The 21,867-nt window shown below is 41.3% G+C and overlaps 1 protein-coding gene across 4 annotated transcripts in view; it reads left to right on the top strand.

Moving 5' to 3' along the window:
- The window catches only part of CCDC93 (coiled-coil domain containing 93), a 94,300-nt gene that overhangs the window by 48,912 nt on the left and 23,521 nt on the right, over positions 1–21,867 (top strand). For 3 of the 4 annotated variants that reach the window (XM_030916365.1, XM_010362162.2, XM_030916366.1), the window contains 6 exons: positions 7,386–7,502; positions 13,978–14,040; positions 17,379–17,452; positions 18,580–18,661; positions 19,638–19,709; positions 20,940–20,993. In XM_030916365.1, the coding sequence (XP_030772225.1) occupies positions 7,386–7,502; positions 13,978–14,040; positions 17,379–17,452; positions 18,580–18,661; positions 19,638–19,709; positions 20,940–20,993 (462 nt within the window). The remainder of the gene's footprint in view (positions 1–7,385; positions 7,503–13,977; positions 14,041–17,378; positions 17,453–18,579; positions 18,662–19,637; positions 19,710–20,939; positions 20,994–21,867) is intronic. The other variant, XM_030916364.1, reaches the window with a different exon arrangement.

Here is a 21,867-nt window from a genome sequence, read left to right as displayed (position 1 = left end):
CCCTGACGGGCTTCCAGTAAGGAGTCAGTCAACCTGTGAAAACATAAATTATAGAATGATACAATTTGTGTGCCTATAAAGTGGCTGCCAGATGCTATTTAGTTTGTGTTATCATTTGAAGTGACAGTATCTGCCCAAAGAAAAGTGGTTGGCATAGTTGATATTGAACTATTTTTGCTTGATAATAACCAGGCAGAATGGGTGACTTTTAAAATCATACCACGGGGTGAGAAATGGAAAAGGGAAGGGCTTAGAACTGAGTGAAGATACCACAGCCCAGGGACATTGCCTGGGCCAGAAAGTCACAGTAAGCTCAACAGCCAGGGGACCCTGACTGCTTTGTTAGAAAATCACACCTGATCTGGCACCTGTGTGATTTCTAATACCCTTAGATATGAGTGTTTCCAATCCTATCATCCTGCCCCAGCTCAAAAAATGTTACCACTTGCTAGCACCATTGGTTTGTGGAGTTGGGGAGAAGTGTAGTATGGGGCAGGAAAGGGGTGAGGGTGTTGCTCTCTTGGAAACCTCCTATTGTGGTCACAGATAGAAAAACCCAGGTTGGAATCAGGAGGGGTAGGGGCCTAGGTAGATTTTTAAACCCCTTCATTCTGGATACTGTTTCTTCACATAACATAATAGGTGTTGCATAAATCATATTCCTAACCTCTAAAGTATTAGAGGGCCAATATTTCATTTTTTATCTTTGTATTCCTGTTGCCTCATTCATAATAAATACTCAGTAGAAGATAATGAATCACTTGAAGACTTTGGGGAGACTCACCTCATAGCCATTAGCCATGATTCTGGGCCAGGCACAGAGGCTCACGCCTGCAATCCAGGCATTTTGGGAGCCTGACGCGAGAGGATAGCTTGAGGCCATGAGTTTGAGACCAGCCTGGGCAAGGTAGTGAGACCCCTATCTCTACAAAATATTTTTTAAAAATTACCTGGGTGTAGTGGCATGTACCTCCAGTCCCAGCTCCTTGGGAAGCAGAGGCAGGAGGATTGCTTAAGCTCAGGAGTTTGAGGTTGCAGTGAGCTATGATCATGCTACTACATTCGAGCCTGGGCAACAGAGTAAGATCCTGTCTCTTAAAAAAAAAAAATAATAAGATTCTACTTTTTAAAAGAGGCTCTTCTGTGATGTTGTAGAGATCAACTCTTTATCTCCTTCATAGCACTTCCCTCAAGCACTGTTTCGTTTGTCTCTTTGCCTGTCTCCCAGGACTAGAATGTTTGCTTTCCAGGAGGGCTAGGATTATAGTATACTCTGAGTATACTATATTGGGTTTTCACAGACATTTGCTAAAGGAAAGAAGAAAGGAAGAGAGGGAGAGGAAGGAACAACAGCAGCTTTCAAAACTCTTTTCCTCTGTGACACAATTCAGGCATTGAGGAGAATGCAGAGGACGCAACACCTTTGCTTATGAATTAGCCAGTTTTGTCTGGCTAGATTATGAAGGGCCAGCGGCACGGTCTTTGTCTTTTCCCGCTTCCCCAGAGCATACCACTGTGCTCCCACACAGTAAGATCTGAGTAAAGATTAGCTGAAATAAGCCAAGGAAGGTGGGGAGAGAGATGTAAAACTTTAATCAGAGTTAAGAGAGTAAGGAACCCTGTAAATCTGGAGAGAACAATGCTAAATATGTTTGTGTTTTTTACAAACAGCTCTAAGATTTCCTGAATTCGGAGCGACTGTTGCATAATTAGTATACAATACCTAACTGCAAAGAGAATGGTGTCAACTAATGAATTGTCAACCTGGTAAAATGGTCTCAAGCCACACAGCACAACTTGTACATTTCAGAGTCCTTATCAATTTGCATAAAGACTTGGGCTTTAGCCTTGCCAGATTTGAGCATCACTTGCAAAGATAACTGGAACATCACTTAAGAAAAATGTATACTGTTGAATTTCAGAAAAGTGAGTTGTACCCATTCACAATTTGGTGAGGATGCCATCTGACCTGACAGTAGTGTACAGAGATTAAAGGGGAGGTTTTGGATTTTGTTCACACCTCCTAAATGTTAAGTGCATTCTGAGCAAGCACACTGCCCTACTCACCGTGGGACCCAAAGCAAAATCTTAGACTCAACAGGGTTACATAACTATGGGTTTTTGAAATTCATGGAATTTCTTTAGTGGGTTTTAAAAATATTGAAAAGAGCATTCATGTATTGAGTTTCATTTTTGGAAGCCGAATGTAGATCAAGGAAAGTGGATGATCCCCTCCTATCTGCAGTGGTCACACATCATCAGGAGTGCTTCAGAAGTTCACTTAGAAACTGGGATAACAGCCAAGGTGGTGAGAGGTGTCAGCATCTTGTTATAGAAAGGACAGATGGAAGAGCTGTGGACACTTAGTTGAACTGTTATCTGAAAGAGTGATTAGATTTAATCTGTTGCTTTAGTGGGGAATGGCCATGCTTTTGTGTGTATGTTGTGTGTGCATTGGAAGGGAGTGTATTTGAATAAGTCTTTACAGATACAGTTGTGCTGTCTGTTTTCACTGGCTTTTGTTTATGGTAGTTTGACTTCTTGTGTGCTTTTGATATTTGACTGTGAACCCCATATTCCATGGAAATTTATCTGTAGGAACTATTTGAGGCCTAGGATTGAAGCTCTGTTCTTTCAGAGAAGATCTGCTTTTGCTTCTGCCAAGCACCTGGGGATACGTCAGCCCAAGTCCATTTTATACCTTGTCCTTACTCGTGGGATTTTTGGACCAAAGTAGTGTGTGAATTAGGATTGCAGAACTGCAGGAGGTCCAATCTGTTGTTACAGAATCTCATTGTGGATTTTTTCCCTCTTACAACTGTATCAAGATTTATGTGGTAAAAAGTTGTTATTGAATTGTAAAAATCAAAGCTTGTGATCATCAGGTTTGGCAAATACCCTTAGGAAAAAAAGCCAACTTCAGTGGGTACCCATACATTCCTGGATTCCCACTTCCAGTTACTTTTTGGCCTTCTGAAATTTAACATTCTTGCTAGTTCTTAGATTTAAAAATATTTTTAAATAGATATTTCACATAGTCTGTTTACTTGTCTTTATTTATTTGTTTGAGACAGAGTCTCACTCTGCCGCCCAGGCTGGAGTGTAGTGGTGTGACCTCGGTTCACTGCAACCTCCCCTTCCTGAGTTCAAGCAATTCTTATGCCTCAGCCTCCCAAGTAGCTGGGATTACAGGTGCATGCCACTATGCCGGGCTAATTTTTGTATTTTTAGTAGAGATGGGGTTTCACCATGTTGGTTAGGCTGGTCTTGAACTCCTGACCTCAAGTGATCCACTCACCTTGGCCTCCAGAGGTGCTGGGATTACAGGTGTGAGCCATTGCACCCAGCCTACTTGTCTTTAATTGGTCAGTCAGGGTGCCAAAAACTGAATTCCATCTATTTAGTGTAGAGAACTCCTGGTACCTTGTAAGATAGGAATACTTTATTGTTGTCAGCTTAGTGACCATATTTTGGTGGGGTAGGGAAATGATATAGGAGAGAACCCTGTATTAGAAGGTTGATGTGTAAGTAACCTTTTGGGTCTCTTTCAATTATAAAAGTATATCGTTTTAGCTAAAGTAATCATTTTTTACTGCTCTTGGGAATTTACCATTTTGAACTAGACTAATATTATTCAGTGACATTTAAATCTGTTTCCTCTAAAAATAGAAGTTGTGAATATCTGTCAGTTATTAGAAAACACTGAATTTACGCTAGAAGTCATCTTAATCCACAATGTGGCTTTGAAAGCACGTTCTTAATCTGAACATGTTGAACAAATTAGATTGGCACTTGAGCCCTCACTGCAATGTAAACACAAATGGAATATTTGTAGATGGTTGATGTTCTTTGACAGATGTTGCATTTTGGAAGCAGAAATCTGTTCAGATGCTCTAGGATTTAAATTTTTTCTGTCAAGGACTTAGTATAAAGCCCATTTTCCTCTCCTCCTTCTGCCTGACTTTGCCTCATCATTCAAAATCCACCTTGGTCATCTAGTTTTCTTTCTCATCGTGTCTCTCAGTGAAGGAACCATTAGATGAGACCTGCTGGTTTATGGATCTTTTTCTGTCTTCATCAGTCTGAGTTCTCTTGGCTTTGAGAAACAAAAAATTTAGATTGCTTGATAAAAAGTGTGTTTGAAAAACAGAGCAGTCAGCTTTCTGTTTACTAGGTTAGGAACTCTTATTCCAGCTCAGTAATAACTGTTTTATCTGACTAAAAATAACTTCCCATTAAACATTAAGCAGCTTCCCATAGCACTGTCTCTAGACTCAAAGGCAAGCACAGGAACTTACAAGTTTATATGTACTGTGCACCAGTAAATGCACATTTACAGGACTCCACACAGCACTAAGAATTATTACCTACCAATAAGAGAGAGCATTTTGAAAGCCCATGTTTCCTTGGAACATATACTATTATAACAGATATGATAGAGGTAAATATAGAGACTTCAAGATTTTTTTCTGTGCATTGCCAGCATTTTCTCTCTGTTTGTATGCTTGTCTGAATCACGGGTCTAGTAAAAGAGCAGAATCAGAAAGAACTTTTCCCTCTCAGTGTTATATAAATGATGGCTGGCCACTTGGTGAGCCCACTCCATTGACTGTCCCAGTCTATGGGTGGATTACCAAGTGAACCAGGCTCCTTAGATTAAGGTAGCAGCTCTTGACATTTTATAATACTTTCAGGACCCAGTTAAAGACTCTTAAAAACAACTAAGGACTCAATAGCTTATGTATTTTAATTCATTTACAGTAGCTTATGTATTCATTTATAATAATTTATGTATTAATTCATACCCAATAGCTTATGTATTCACTTACAAATAATAATGAGCACATTACATATTAGCATCAGAGCAATGATATCACATGTCATATAACATCTGGAAGATTTCACTGTATAATCATGAGAATGAGAGTGAAAAGGCAAATAACATCTTAGTATTATTATGAAAAGGTATTTGGCCTCTGAGACCTTCTGACCGGGTTTTGAGGGAACATGCGGCTCAAAATTGAGACTTAGATAGATAGCTATCGCGGAAATAATCTTTCCACATATCAAGATAGCTGCTGGTTTTCCTACAAGAAGAACTCTTGTTAAGTTTGAAGGTCATAGTTTTAAAACAAAGCTGTATGTGTGCCCCATACAATATTACGAGAGCATGGAAGCTGGGTGGGGGAATGCAATTTTTATTGTCTTAGGACTTTGGCCATAAAAGCAGTTTATGAGCAAGAAAGCTTGCTAAGAGTCAGACATTACCCAATCCGTGCCAAAGCTGCAGAACAAAATTGAATGAGTTTACTCAGCCCCCGCACACTGGAGGAAGTCTGGAAGGTGAGTGATAGGTGAATCCACTGGAGCCTGCCTAACCGCCCAAGTCTCAGTCTCGAAGCCTGACAGGCATCTGGAGGAGGTCAGGATACTCAAGCATAATCCTGACATCAAACGTAGAGACGTACTGTATGGGAAATTAGTTCTGTTTCAGATATCAGAAAAGCACGAACAGAAGGCTTATGTACTTCGGCTAGTAAAGCACAATGCTCTGAGAATATGCTTATGACACTTTGGAAGTCACAGTCAAGGAATCTAACCTGGATATTAAAACTTAAAGCTAAAATTAACTATATAAAAGCTATTAAATACATAACATACAAAAGTGGCCAAATTAATAGCATAGTTCAGGTCAATCCAATCAAAGTAGAGGAGATACAGTTAATTGTACTTCTGTTTCTGATAAGTGATTTAGAGTAGGAGTGGTCTCTTCGCCACACTTTTTTAATACTCTCAAATGGTTTTCAGAAATAGTTTGTCCTCTGTACTACAAGTTGTGAATATCTTGTTGTGTCCAAAATTAATTTTAAAAAGTTAATTCCAATTCCCAGAAATCCTGAAAGCTAAAATAATGTTGACATTTTACATAGTCCCAGGTTTCAAGGCTAAATGTGTTGTAATACTAAATGCTTAGTTTTTCTGTTTCCTTAATGGCCTACCAGCCCATGAGATAGAAAATGATGTTTCTTACCATTTTATGCAGCTATATCCTGCTGGTTGTTTTGTAACTCCAAAGTTGTTAAGTAGCAGAAGAACTCATCATCCATTAATAATACTGCTGAATTATTCAGAGAAATCCTTAACCAGAATAAATGGTTATAGCCATCCAATTTCTCCTCCTTTTCACTTTCCCATTTCTTTTTCCTGTGGGTAAATATCTCAGACTTTCAAGCCTAGGATCACTGTTAAAACATGCAGGGAAAGTTGAATATCCAGATAGTTTTTGTTGCTCCCTCAAAACCCTGTCAGAAGGTCTCAGAGGCCAAATACCTTTTCATAATAATACTAAGATGTTATTTGCCTTTTCACTCTCATTCTCATGATTATACAGTGAAATCTTCCAGATGTTATATGACATGTGATATCATTGCTCTGATGCTAATATGTAATCAATGATTAGCTTGGAATTGGGGTACTTACTATAAGAAAGGAGATGTTTTATCGTTGGTGTTTGACTGTTTAATAAAACTATCTATAATCACCCAAGAAGTATTATAATTGCACTTTTTGCAAAAAGGTCTACCTTTTAATTTCTTTTTCCTAGGGCTGCTCACAGGAGTCTTGAGGCAGGTGTTTGTATTCAGTATCTATAATAAGCTGCTTGCTTCTTTGTGTGGTTTTTGAGGAATGGCCATTTGCCCTCCTGGAAAATGTTGTCACATTCACCTCATCATTTGTTTAGAGATCTCTCTCACACTCACTCCTGGTCCTGAGGATCCTTCTCCACCTGCCTCCTCCCTTATACAGTTGCAGAACTTTTCCTTTGTGACCTCTGTCAGCACCTTTAATCCCTTTCCAATCAATCCCCTGTTAACTCCAGAACATCAGAAATAGGAAATGATTAAATTGGGGTGGGCCAACTGATGGAAAATGTGTTGGGAGACTCTTCATTATAAGTGCTGCTGAATGACTAGACTTTTTAACCACATGCTTATAATGCTTCACTCACAGTGAATCAATTCATTATTCTTGATAACTCCAGAATGGTCCTATGAAGATATTACTTTGGCTGTGTTATTCCCCTATTTAAGACTTTTTGATGATACCTATTGCCTGTATGATATTGACATAACCACAGTTACGCCCTGTACTTTTTTACACATGGTGTTCCCTCGGCCCAGAATGCAGCTTCTGTTGATAGGGATTTTGGTCATTGTGTCAGAATCTCTTCTCTACGCCAGGTTTTGAACAGGCCCCTGTAAATGCCCTGGCTTTGTGTGACTGGCTGCCCAACAGTGCTTTGCCCACATTGAACAGAGCTTGATTACATGAACCAAGGTGAACTAATTAAATCCTTTGGATTTGCCATCCCTTTTTTTCCACAGCAGTCTGAGCTATCAACTGAAGAAAGTCCAGAAAAATTAGGAACCTCCCAGATACATCGTCGGAAAGTCATTTCCTTGAACAAACAGATTGTGCAAAAGACCAAACATCTTGAAGAGGTCAGTGTTTTCTTTTCATAAGTTTATTCAAGATCTTCATGGTAGATTGCTTAAAGGAGATTCCAGAATGGGGGTTGGCATACTGTGGTGCTTGGGCCAATCCAGTTGCCACCTGTTTTTGTAAATAAAGTTTTATTACAACATATGCACATCCATTTGTTTACATATTTTCTGTGGCTGCTTTCAGGCTACGGTGGCAGAGTTGAGTGTTGCAGAAGACCATAAGACCTACAAAACCTAAAATATTTACTATCCAGCCCTTTGCAGAAAAAAATTGCTAACTTCTATCATAGGAAAAGATCACAGGGCAAGAATAAATAGCATTAGTTCACAAATGTTTACCGAGCACTACTGTATGCTAGGCACTGAATTAAGCTATTGGGATGAATGAAGACCAAGTTATGATCCTTGCTGTCAAGGATCTTAAGGTCTAATGAGAAGTCATCACACTCATCGTCATTTAATTACAGGTGTCTTAAGTGCTTGAAGGAGAAGTCTAGGAAGCTGGGAGAATGACTGATAGGGAGACCTGACCTAGCCTAAGGTTACAGAGTTCTGAGACTGGAAAGATGAGTGGGCATTTCCAGGCAAGAAGTCTGTATGGGCTCTATGGACTTACAGAACAACATGAACAAAAACCAGAGGAGGAAGGGTCTTGGCCAGTCTGTTTTGTGGCCAGAGAGTCATGAATGAGACAGGTGGTTGGCAGTGTCTGATCAAGAGGACCATCCAGGCCATGTTAAGGACAACGGAAGCCATTGAAGGGTTTAAATAGGGGAGTGGCATGATCAGAATTGCATATTGTAAAGACCATTCTGTTTGCTGCAGGAGCATGAATTAACTGGACTTGGGTGAGAAGGAATTCAGGGAGAACAGGTAGGAGGCTGATGCAGTAGTCCAGACATGGACTGCTACTATTGATGGCAGGGAAAGGGAGGAAACTTGATCATTTTTCAAAGAACTGTAGGAGATGGTGTTCTGTAATACCTGGTGATATGAGACTGTTTTGGAAAGACCTTCATATATTTGCCCTGAAAAGTAAACCTAAGAAGAAGCTGGGAAGTTTGACTCAGGAACAGTCATTGGACAATAAAAAGTTATGTGCTTCAGTTGTGTTAGCAATAGATTAGATTAGAAGAATACACGTAGTAGAAGATTAAGAGAATGAGTATGAGCCGGGCGCGGTGGCTCACGCCTGTAATCCCAGCACTTTGGAAGGCTGAGGAGGGGAAGTTCACCTGAGGTCGGAGTTCAAGACCAGCCTAACCAACGTGGAGAATACCTGTCTCTACTAAAAATACAAAATTAGCTGGGCATGGTGGTGCCTGCCTGTAATCCCAGCTACTCAGAAGGCTGAGGCAGGAGAATCACTTGAAACTGGGAGGTGAAGGTTGTGGTGAGCTGAGATCATGCCATTGCACTCCAGCCTGGACAACAAGAGTGAAACTCCATCTCAAAAAAAAAAAAAAAAAAAATGGGTACGAGTTGCATTTTGAGCTTTTTTTATTCTTTCAAGTCCCACATATTTAAAAGATATTAACTTATCAAATGGTCCTGCTCAATCATTTCTTTGTTTGAATTTGTTCTATTAGAATTTGTTCTCCCATAGCTGAACAAACGATAGGTTGGTTTTGCTAAATGCTCTGGATCAAAGAAGGATGAAAAGAGAGCCTACGATTTGGTTTCTGTTCAGTTATTTGTTTAGACATTTTAATGAGTTCTCAACTCAGACAGTATCATTTCTACTCCTGACTCCTGCTAGTGATAAGAATAGTTCAAAAAGAACTCATCACAGAATCAGAAGGAGTCAAGGATGAGGCTTCCTTATTATAGTGCATCTCTGAGGGAAGATAGTTGTGAGGTTATTGTGAACTCCAGGAGCCAGAGTATCCCAGCAGAAATGAATATTTGCTTCTACCTTCTGTCTAAACCTGGGGAGAAGCAATACTAAGCCTCAACACAAAGGGCAATTTTGACACATTCTTGGTCCAGCTGACAGGGCAATCCTCCCTGACTCTTGAGTCTGTTTTGCAGTTGGTTCAAAACACTTTTACCCAGAGCCTGTTACTTTTCATGCATACTGCTTAACATATAGCAGGCTGTCATTAAAAGACAACAATCATTATTGCTATGTTTAATGTAATTAAAGATGATGACCAGCACATGCAATAACCCCTGGCCATGTAGCTATCCCAACTGGATGAGGAAAATGAGGTAGGGAGGGAAGAGACTTGCTCAGTTTGTGTTCCATGTTTTTGTGCGTGTGCAGATATACTAAACACATTTTCCTTTTGTTTCTGTCAGTTTTCAAATGTTTCAAGTGCTTTTTTTAAATTACAGGAATAAGCTCAATATAAATTAAATAGTATAGAAGTATATAAAGATAAGAATAAATAGAGCAAGCTACTATTTGTGTCTGCTGTGTTGCCTTTGCAAACATGTATGCCCCTTCACCTGGGGAGAGTGAGTTGTATGGTTACAAAATGGGGTTTTTATTTCACTTATTCTATCACAGACATCTCTCTGTCAGTAATAGTAATTGCTAATAAGTGCTTTGTTATTGCTTAGTAATTATTATGTGCTTTATAAAATTAACTCACTCAGTTCTCACAGCATCCTTATGAAGGGGAGGTACTGTTATTTTCCTCACTTGACAAATAAGGATACTGAGACACAGAGAAATTAAGCAGGCTGTCTGTAGTCACATAGCTTGTTAGTGGTTGAACCAAAATTTAAGCATGCGAATCTACCTTATTCTTTTTACTGACTGGATAGTGTGACATAGTATATATGTAACATAATTTATTTAACTTGTCCCCTAAGTTTTCAAAAAATGCATTTTTTATTTTGCTAGAAACTATTGAGTTATTCATCAGTTATTTTATCAATTTATACTTTTACCTGTGGTATGTGAGGGATTCCAAAGTCTTTAAATCCCACAACCTCTTTTACAAGGTCATACAGGCAGAAAGCATCTGAGATGCATCCTTTTTTAGGCTTTTACAAACATGTATGCCCTCACCTTGAGAGTGAGTTGTATGGTTACAAAATTGAGTTTTTATTTCATGTATTCTATCACAGACGTTTCTCTGTCAGTAACAGTAATGCCTAATAAGTGCTTTGTTATTGCTTACTAATTACTAAGTGCTTTGCAGAATTAACTCAGTTCACACAACATCCTTATGAAGGGGAGGTGCTGTTATTATCCTCACTTTACAAATAAGGAAATATTATTCCATTCTCACCCTGCTAATAAAGACATACCTGAGAGTGGGTAATTTATAAAGGAAAGAGATTTAATTGACTCACAGTTCTGCATGGGTGGGGAGACCTCAGGAAACTTACGATCATGGCAGAAGGGGAAGCAAACATGTCCTTCTTTACATGATGGCTGGAAGGAGAAGTACAAGCAGGGGAAATGCCAGATGCTTACAAAACCATCAGTTCTCATGAGAACTCACTGTCGCGAGAACACCATGGGGTAAACCGTCCCCATCATCCAGTTATCTCCACCTGATTCCCGTGACATGTGGGGATTATGGGAAGTACAATTCAAGATGAGATTTGGGTGGGGACTCAGCCAAACTGTATCATGGTCCAATAAGGGAATATACTACAAAGGAATTAAAATGGAGTGAAGCTGGTAGGTAGCTAAGAAGAAACCTGAGAGTAATGAAAGAAAGAGAAATCCAGAGAGGTGGTGTTAACCAGCAGCTGAATTTTTAGGGTAAGTGTAGGGATTAGTGATGAAGAAGAAAATAGAGGTAAGAGAATCCTGGAGGACTCCAGCAAGATAAAAACTAAGCTAAGCTACTGGGACACTTCCTATGTAAGAAAAGATGGTCAGATGAAGAATTAAAGAGAGCTCTTGTTAGTTAAATTAATTAAAGAAAAGAGATGAGCCTTTTCTTCTTAGAAATCTCTTACTTCCCTGCCAAGATCCATCTGAGGTAAGTCTTTGTCGGTGAAGGTTTCCTGAACCGCCTGGTGAGGGAACTGACTCTTTCCTTGGGCCTGGCTCTGCCCCATCTCTTCTCATATTTTGATCTCACAGTTACAATGTCATGTTCTTTTCTTTCTCCCATACACCTCATTTGGGCAGAGCATTGGGTAACTGTCAGATGAGTAGGTGGGTGCAGGGGTGAGAGGCTACACAAGAAGGTGGGTGAAGCAGGTGGGAAGATCCCGGGAACCTTTCCTAGAGCCTTGTCTTAGTCCATTTGGGCTGCTCTATCAAAATACCTTAGACATGATAATTTATAAACTACAGAAATTTGTTGCTTATAGTTGTGAAGGTTGGGAAGTCCAAGATCAAGGCACCAACAGATTTGGTGTCTGATGTCCATAGATGACACCTTGTTGCTGCTTCCTCACATGGTGGGAGGAGGCAAGGGAGCCCACTCAAGCCTCTTTTATTTTCATTTTTTTGAGACAGGTTCTCACTCCATCATCCAGGCTAGAGTCCAGTGGCATGATCATAACTCACTGCAGCCTCAACCTCCTGGGATGAAGTAATCCTTCTGCCTCAATCTCCCACATAGTCGGGACCACAGGAACACCACCATGCCTGACTAATTTCTTTTATGTTTTTGTTGAGACAGCAGAGTCTCACTTTGTTGCCCAGGCTGAGCCTCTTTTATAAGGGCACTCATCTCATTCACAAGGCTGGAGCCCTCATGACTTAATCATTTCCCAAAGATCCCACCTCTTGAAACTGTCATATTGGGTATTAGGTTCTAAGATACAAATTTGGGGCAGACACTAACATTCAGACCATAGAAAGCATCAACAGTTAAAATGCTGGGATTTCAAGAGACAACTAAACTTTTTCCCAAAGTACCCTCATCTACCAGTTACACAAACAGGTTAATAAAAGTTGTTGTTGCACAGATGGCTGTCTTCGAAAAGGGAGGCACCAGAACCGACCTGCTTCTCTCTCCTTTATCACTTTGCTCTCGGCTTGAGTTGGCTTCTTGATAGGCCTTATTGGAATTATAACCATTTATGAGTCATGAAGACTAGTAACTAGATTGGAGTAATGTTTTCTGAAGGTGACATAATTCTTAATACACTGCTTACAGGCCCAAGGATGGGGCATGTTACTTTGAAATAACCATTGAGATATAGGTTAAAATTTCTCATTGTTAACTTGAACCCAGTTAATAACTAGTTTGAAGGTGGTTTTCTGCCTCTTATCCTTTCTTTTTTCTTTTTTTTTTTTATTATTATTGTTATACTTTAAGTTCTAGGGTACATGTGCACAACGTGCAGGTTTGTTACATCTGTAGACTTGTGCCATGTTGGTGTGCTGCACCCATCAACTCGTCAGCACCCATCAATTCATCATTTATATCATGTATAACTCCCCAATGCAATCCCTCCTCCTTCCCCACTGCCCATAATAGGCCCCGGTGTGTGATGTTCCCCTTCCCGAGTCCAAGTGATCTCATTGTTCAGTTCCCACCTATGAGTGAGAACATGTGGTGTTTGGTTTTCTGTTCTTGCGATAGTTTGCTGAGAATGATGGTTTCCAGCTGCATCCATGTCCCTACAAAGGACACAAACTCATCCTTTTTTATGGCTGCATAGTATTCCATGGTGTATATGTGCCACATTTTCTTAATCCAGTCTGTCACTGATGGACATTTGGGTTGATTCCAAGTCTTTGCTATTGTGAATAGTGCCGCAAGTGAACAAACGTGTGCATGTGTCTTTATAGCAGCATGATTTATAATCCTTTGGGTATATACCCAGTAATGGGATGGCTGGGTCATATGGTACCTCTTATCCTTCTTAAAAGTGAAAATACACAATCCTTTTGAGCATTTAAAGGAATGTTTTCAAATTTCTAAAAGTTGATAGACACAAGGATGTATTGTTTTAGCAAGAGAAAGGGAATTGACTTTTTCAAGATGTGAGTTTACAGTTATGTAAGTTGGAACAGTAAAATAATTTATTTTCATTCTCTTAGTGTTGAAGTCCTGAATCCTATCTTTTATGTGTTATCATTTGTCAACCAGTCTTATGCTAGAATCTCAAGTGCTGAAATGCTGTTTGTATTCTGCAAACAGGCAAGCTGGTGAACTGCATTGATTGTAGCCCCACTGAAAAGTCAGAGGGACTTGAATTTGGATCTGGGCCTCATCAGTTATCAGCTATGGGACTTTAGTCAAATAACTTAACCCCATGAGTATTTATTTCCTCGTCTGTAAAGTAAGAAAAATGTCTTTTTTCACTAAATATAAAGATTCAGTGATATAATTTATGCAAAATTGGTAGTACATTGGCTGACATGTACTTGGTGCTAATTAAATATGAGGTTTTTTTCTTGATTTGTTGTTGGCAACCCTTCTAAAATTTTCACATTTGTTCAGTTTAAATCTTTCTGAGCTTTCATTTTCTCATCTGTGAAATTGACATCTGTGTTGTCATGAGGATCAAATGAGAGCATATGTCTTTTATCTTTCATTTACAGCTGCGAGCAAGTCACACCAGCCTACAAGCCAGATATAATGAAGCCAAGAAAACGCTGACGGAGGTGAGCAGATAGATTTTCCTTCTTCCATGGGCCCTTATCAAGAATCGTTTTTGACCCGCACCACTAATGGAATGCCGTGTTTCATCAGTCTGTGTATGGGAGACACAATCCTGTTCTCAGAGACGGCAGTCAGTTTGAGACATGGGACAGTTACATGGTAGTGTGTACCCATGCCATCAGTTTTTCCACACTGCCACATTCTAGACCCTTAGCGGTCTTGGTGGGAGAGGTCTCTGTGGGCTGTGAGGGTCAGGAAAGGCTTCCTAGGAAGGCGAGCCTGATAGGCTGGGTGGGGCACAGGGAAGAACTCAGAATGTCACTCACAGTAAATAGCCCCTGCCTCTCAAACAGCAGCTGATATAATAGCTCTAAGATGCTGAATTCCTTGAGAGTGAGATGTCTTTTTGAGAGATGAGAGAACCTCAGAGTGATATAATTGTTGTTCAGAATTTCCAGTAATCTCCTAGGCAGAATGGGGGAGGGGCTGCAGGAGGAGAAGGAGGACTGGGAGTGCGTTTGAACCCTGGGATTCAGTCTGTAGTCTAGGTTCCAAGTGTGCTACCTCACATCAGCATTGTTGCTGCTCACGTCCCACTTCTGATTGCTGAACAGACACCTCTGCTGCCACCTCTATCATGAGCAGTGTGTAGATATTTCTGTCCCTTGGTTTCCACAGAGAACTATCCTCATCCAGACTTGAAAAGCTCTCTTCCTTCTGATTTTGGTGCTTGGACTATAGCTGTAGTATGGAAGGACCTCGCTGCAAGGTCCCTACCTAGTACTTCCTGGACGATTTGGAAGCTAGGATCTTCAAAGATGTCTCTGAAACCAACCCAGTCTCCCTACTTTTCTAGAATTCACATGACATTTACCAATTTAAAATTCTTATTTCTGTAGCAACATGTAGCACTTAATTTTCCACCTTGATGTAAACCTGATAAAGCTTTTCAATTCTGGTCTGGACTAACCTCTTCAGTTATTGTCAGAATGTTTCAAAAGGGCAGGCACATGAATGACAATTAGAATGATTTTTTTCTCATTGTTCAGAAAGATGCCTGCCTTGCCTTTGGACAGATCAGCTTCCTTTACACTGCTCTGTGACTGCGTTCCTTATGGATTAGATGGCAAGCTCTGCGTGTTGGGAACCCTCTGTGATATTACTTTTAATGCTGCAGAGCCCCTGGCATGAAGTTTGCTAGTTCTTGGATCTGTCTTTGTATAACAATCTGGAAGAGATTAAAGGCAGAATATCTTGATATCAATTTTCTAAGACATTTATATGCCTTAGGATATCAACTGTCAGTGATTTACAAAGGGGCTTTTTATACTAAACACTAAATCAAGTATTTGTTGAGCCCTTTTCATGTTATAGAAAGGTGGCGGGTGTGATTTAAGTCAGTAATAAGACTGTCCTCGAATGAAAACAGGAGCCAGCATTGCTCTGGGCCTATCATTCCTGCAGTAATCATTGTTTTTTGCAGATGGGAAAGCTAAGGCAGAGAGTTAAATAACTTGCCAAAGGCCATGCAGTGGAGTGTCAGAATTCAAATACAGGCAGCCTGGCATCAGAGCCCTCTTTGGTAGTGTACTGTCTAATAGGACAATCAGACTAATTCCCATCTGGAAAAATGGGAAAGCTGTATAAAACCTAGTACTGAGCAACTTCTGAAGAAGCTTGATTTGGTCAGCCTGTGAGTAAATAACGTCTTTCGCCTCTGGGCCTGGTTCTCCTTACCTATCAAGGTGAGTAGTGAACAGAATGAGCGCTCTGAACCCTTTCACTCCAGGCTTCCCAGATTTTACCTTTTAGCAAAACCTGCCCTTCCAGGATAACCTGGTGGCACTGAAAAGCAGGGAGGACTTGTGTCTCTCCAGTGAGTCTGGGAACAGCAGAGCAGGGCATGGAAGATCGCAGACAGCAGTGGTGCCTGACACCTGTGGGGGAGGCTGCATGACTGCTTCAGGAAGGCCAGGAGACTGGCTGTCCCCTCCGCTCTGTAATTTCAGCCATCACAATTCTAATTTCCTGTGTGTGAGGTTGATTGTTTTCATACAGTACATTAATTGTATCTAATTTTGCTTGCTTTATAACCATTACTTAAGATCAGAATTGGCTTGTTGAATTGATACATCTTTTTTAAGGTTATGTCTGTCTGCAGCTGTTTGATGATGCTTGGTTGTATGCTCATCTTTAATTTTAAAATTTCGGATTACCACCTCTGCAGATCCATCCATTTTATGCAGCCCACTTCCTGTGTTTATTCTGGAAGGGATCTACCTACTGTTTGCTGGGGTCAGCGGGTAGTAACTGATGTTCTGGGTCAGGGAACTCCCCATTTCTGCTGGGTATCACCTACTATGCGGGACCCCGCCCTGCCTCTGAGACTTAAGCACCAGCTCTTGGGTTTAAGATAGTCAGGTTTCATTGCCTAGCCTATGTGGCTCTTCCTAATGCAGATCCCCAACACTGCACACCAGTCCTTCCTACATCTGCTAACTCCACATAGCTTCCTCCTCAGGCCATTCCTGTCTGTTAACCATCTTTTTTGACCTGTGAGGTTAAACTCTTGTGTTCTAATGTAATAGTCCGGATGGTTGGGGGTCTTAGGGCAAGAAGGGGTGGCTGCGGCCGGGCGCTGTGGCTCACGCCTGTAATCCCAGCACTTTGGGAGGCTGAGGCAGGTGGATCACAAGGTCAGGAGATCGAGACCATCCTGGCTAACATGGTGAAACCCCATCTCTACTAAAAATACAAAGAATGAGCCGGGTGTGGTGGCGGGCGCCTGTAATCCCAGCTACTCAGGAGGCTGAGGCAGGAGAATGGCGTGAACCCGGGAGGCGGAGCTTGCAGTGAGCCGAGATCGCACCACCACACTGCAGCCTGGGTGACAGAGCGAGACTCCATCTCAAAAATAAATAAATAAATAAATTAAATTAAATAAAAAAGAAGGGGTGGCTACAAGTTGTGCTTAGTCTACTATTTTCAACTAGAACTCTTGGAACTTTTTTTAAACTTTTTTTTTTAATTTTTGAATAAGTAACACATTCACATGGTACAAAATTCAAAAAGTACAAAGGGTGTAGGTTTGGAGAAACAGTTGGTATTTTCTTCACCGAACAGTAGATAGTAGAGATCATTGTAAAAGAGCTACTTCATTTTTAAAAAAAATATTGGCTTAGTATTCTGTTGTATGATGTAATTACCTACTTTATGCATTAAAATCCAAGTTTAAATTTCTTCTTTAAAAAATGTCATTATCTGCCTCACAAAAAGAAGGTGAAGTTGTTCATCTATACTACCAAGGCTCCAGCAACCATGTCTCCATTCTCTCTTGCAGCTGAAGACTTATAGTGAGAAACTGGACAAAGAGCAAGCAGCCCTCGAGAAGATAGAATCCAAAGCTGATCCAAGGTAAGAGGTTTCAGCATGCACTTATTTTTGCTTTGATGGAAGTAACTTTGCTGATACTTGTTGGCTGGATTTGTTTAAACGCAGAACAAAGCAGCCAAAGGCTATTGGTCTGGCCGCTGCAGGTCAGATCATTTTACTGTTCATCCAGAAAGTGGTGACTGTGTCATGCTGAGATGTGCGTGGGCTGCCCTGTGTTAGTCACCTTTCTCCCAATACCCCTTGTGTGCAGAAGCAGCATAGTTTTTTGTTTTTCTGTTTTTCAAAATGGTCATACCTTCCTAGTACAAGAAAGGGCATGTGGTGAAAAATCTTCCTCCCTCTCCTGTCCCCAGCCACCCAATTCTCTTCCCTAGAGTTCACTGTTGTTACAAGTTTTTAAACAGCTCATGCCTCCGTGGTAGAAAAGATGCAGTCTTTTCTGTCAAGACACAGCTGCTGTAGTTGTTTGTTCTTCCATGTAGAATGAATTGTCATTAGAGCATTAGAGGAGAGAAAGCACTTAACATTTGACCTTTTTAGCTTCAGACTGTTTGGGTGGTAAAAAGTCTCCCAGGAGCTGGTTATTTGAATGAGACTGAAATCAAAAAGTTTCAGGCACAGAATGAGTAGTTCTTGTTTGATGAACATTTTTACCAAAAAGTCCCCACAGGTAATTTGACTCTATAATTATAAACCTTTGTTTCATGAAACGGAGCAAAGCAGTGTCATATTTGATATTTTTATTGTCAAATTTGTGCTTTTAATGACCTTAAGTAACTTGTTTTCCTTTTCAGAATGGATTTTAAAAATAGTTTTCAGTACTGTATATGCCCTGAATACAGTTGAATAATTGGTATCATTAAATATATCCGGTCCTATTGAAACTCATTAATGTTTCTATAGTTGACATTTGAATTCTGGAATCTGTAATGTTTTCTTGGATCCGGCATGATGGTCTTGGGTTTATAAATGAATAATAATGTCAGTTAAATGGAAGTCGTTATCATTTGTGCAGAATCCATGAGACACTCTTAGAGCTGAGAAAGGAAATTGAAGAGTCCTTTTTTAGCTGCGGACCTGCTTTTAGCTGTGATTCATAAAATCATAATGGCCTGCCATATGTCATTTTTTTTGTCTTTTCTCTTCAGTATCCTACAGAACCTGAGAGCACTTGTAGCCATGAATGAAAATCTGAAAAGTCAAGAACAGGAATTTAAAGCACATTGTCGAGTAAGTGTTGTTTGGTGTCAGCAAATAAACCAGGACTCTTACCAAATCTCTTGGTTTACCTCCATTGTCCTGTTGTGGCATCCTATCCAGTGCAGTTTAAAAAGCAGATTCATCAAAAAAAAAAAAAAAAAAAAGCAGATTCATCCAGCAGTTGTCAGTTGTATAAGCCAAGTAGAGCACCATGGTTGGTACCCTACAACGACACCAGAAGTAAGTCAGATTAGTAACTTTGTGCCAAACCCCAAAACAAACAATGCCACCTAACTTTGGTATTTGAAAGAAAAGTTGTATGAAGTTTTTGAAAAAATGTATTTTGTTGACACATGGCCTTTGTGAAAAGAGTAACATCATACAAAACCAGGGCTGTCCTGAAAACCTGGGATGTCTATGTCCTATGTATAAGTCCTGGCTGCCACCATCTGGAAATCTGTAGTCTGGTCGTGGGAGTGATGCGTGCTCAGGTGACTCTAGTGTGAGATAGGAAATGAGGCCCGGCAAGTTCTGTGTGAGCTCCAGGGGAGGAAAGAACACTTCAGCACAGGAGCCATCAAAAAGCTAGATCTTACTTAAGGGCCAGGGAGGACGGCAAGTGGAAGAGGTACTTGATGAGGCAGAGCACCAGGCTGGAAGATGGACAGGTGAATAAGGTTGAGGCCTGCTGGAGAGAGGAAACAGTCAAGACTAATTGGAACTAGGCTCTAGATCACTTGTTCATTTCAATGCCCAGTGATTACTACACACTCACCAGCCCTTCAGAAAGAAAGGCCTCTTTTGATGGAGGAAGAGCAGCCTGTAGCCTCCTGAAAAGAACTTTCCCAGGCTGATAATTGGAGATCAGGGAAGCTACCCCATTAGCTTTTCATCATAGAATAAACTCATGAAATGTGAAAATAAGACTTGTGGACCAAATAGTTGAATAATTGCATCTAATTACTGGCTTGTCTGAATTTTGTAAATTTTCATGTCACTTTTAAAGGAGGAGATGACACGGCTACAGCAAGAAATTGAAAATCTGAAAGCTGAGAGAGCACCACGTGGAGATGAAAAGGTAAAGGCTCTGAATTAGTCCTTGAGACTGTCAGGTGTTATTACGACTTACACAGGGAAAAGATAGTTCTAGAGGACCAACGAGCAGACAGCTGGTGCTAACTCATCCTGTAAATACACATTTCTCAACTGTTTTCATTCTGTGACCTTCTTAGATTTGCATCCATCTCTTCTCTCTTTCCTCTGGGAGTAAAAGGCAGCAGAGGGTGTGGAAGGCAGCAACCCAGACATGAATTACCAGATTACACTTCTGGCCTCCCTCTGTTTAGGGAGATGTTTCTGGGAAAAGTCTGAGCTCTATTTCCTGCTCACCCATTCTTTAAATTTTCTGCCAGTTTACTCATTTCACCTTCCTCCTTTCCTGCTCAAGGATAATGCCCCACTCCCAAAAGGCAGCAACAAACATGAAGCAGGAGAGAGCAGTGTTGGATTTCACGGAAGAGCCCTAAGCTTGCAGGAGCAGTCCAGGTTTGTGAAACACACCTGCACAGCTGGTTCTTGGAACAGAGGACTTGATCTTCCAAGGAGCTCACATGAATTTTCATTAAACCTTAAATTTTAAGAAACAGGGAACTTGAAGCTTAGGGAGGACAAGAGTGTCCAGCCACCCAGCGCCAGACCACATGCCCTGTTGCCTGGCCCAGCACTCTGCACTGGACTGTGGCCATGGCTGTACAGGACACCGCCATGCCCAGCGGGGAGACGAAGGTCTTGCAGGGCCCTTTTCACTCTCCTGCGTGGTTGCATTATTTCTTCCGAGCCATACAACTCTTCACATCTGTGAGGGGACCGGCGTGGGTGCATAGGAGAGCCTAGGAGGCAGTGGTATCCCAGGCTCATCGTCACACAGCCCGCCTCTCCTGTTGTTTCTAAAACTTTAAACCTTTAAAGCTCAAATCATCAGCTTGAGTTTTGAGCCTCTGAGTTTGCACGAATTAGACTCTTAGGATCTCATTTCTCTTCTCAGCACATCTTGTTAGCGAGATTCTTACATTCAAAAAGAGCTGTAGAGTTTACCGTGTTAGTGTGTAACTGACAGACACCTAAGGACAATTTAAAATCTGGGGCTCATCTAAGGGCAGTGCCCTTTCTGCTCTCTTCAGACATGCTTGGGGGACATCAACGCATTTCTCAGCTGCACCCTTATGCCCCTTCCTACATCTGGATCCTTGGCTTCTGTCCTAGTCCCAAATGCTCAGGAGAGGTGTTTATTATGTTTTCATTGTTTCAGACCCTCTCCGGTGGAGAGCCGCCTGGTACCTTGACCTCTGCAATGACTCATGACGTAAGTACCTGCCTGCTCGGGATTGGCATTGTCTCCTGAGGGCAGGCGGCCAGCTTTCCACTGTCCTGGGATGGCTTCTCATGCCTACTTTAATGTGCTCTACGGCAGACTCTGCATCTAGGCTTTCCAGGGCATTGTCCTGTTTGATACAGCTGGCCCTCAGATGGAGGCAGGGTCTCCCCAGCAGTGGCCCTGAAGGTGACCCTTCTGGTGGGTTTTCTCCCAGTCCTGTGTACAAGCATCTTGTTTTCATGCTGGCACCTCAGCTGGGAAGGGGAGAGGCCTGCGTTGGCCGCATATGCTGGTCACCACTCGGGCTCTGAGGGGTTGGGTGGCACAGAGGGGAAAACCTCTCTCTGTTGTACTATATACCAGACTCAGCAAACTGTTTCCGTAAAGGTCCACATAGTAACTCTTTTCGGCTCTGCGAGCCAGCTCTGCTGCAGTGACCATAGTTGATCTGTAACGAATGGACGTGGCTGTGTTCCAATAAAACTTGGATTACAAAATGGGCCACAAGGCATATTTGGCCCAAAGGTTGTAGGATTTAGCTCATAGACTGTAGTTTGCCACCCTCTTCTGAGTTAAACCAGTGCTACCCGCATTCCAAAACCCTCCAGAAGAAAGAGATAGGAAAGGAAGTGGAGGAAAGGAAAAGCATGAAAACTGTAAGCATTTGTCTTCTGTAAGGGTTCCTCTTCCCTTTGTACCCTCATAATCTCCCAGGAGAATGAGCTTCAGCACTCTTCCAGTGAAGTCTGTTGGATTTTGCCTACAGCTGAGTCCCTTGGGTGGGTGGGTGGGGGTGTGTGTGTATGTGTGTGTTTATATTCCCTATGCTGAGGAAGGAGGGGCTCCTTTGACCCCTTTTGTA

Source organism: Rhinopithecus roxellana, chromosome 14 (assembly GCF_007565055.1).
Source record: "Rhinopithecus roxellana isolate Shanxi Qingling chromosome 14, ASM756505v1, whole genome shotgun sequence".
NCBI classification, from domain to species: Eukaryota; Metazoa; Chordata; class Mammalia; order Primates; family Cercopithecidae; genus Rhinopithecus; species Rhinopithecus roxellana.
This window is presented reverse-complemented; position numbering and strand designations above follow the sequence as displayed.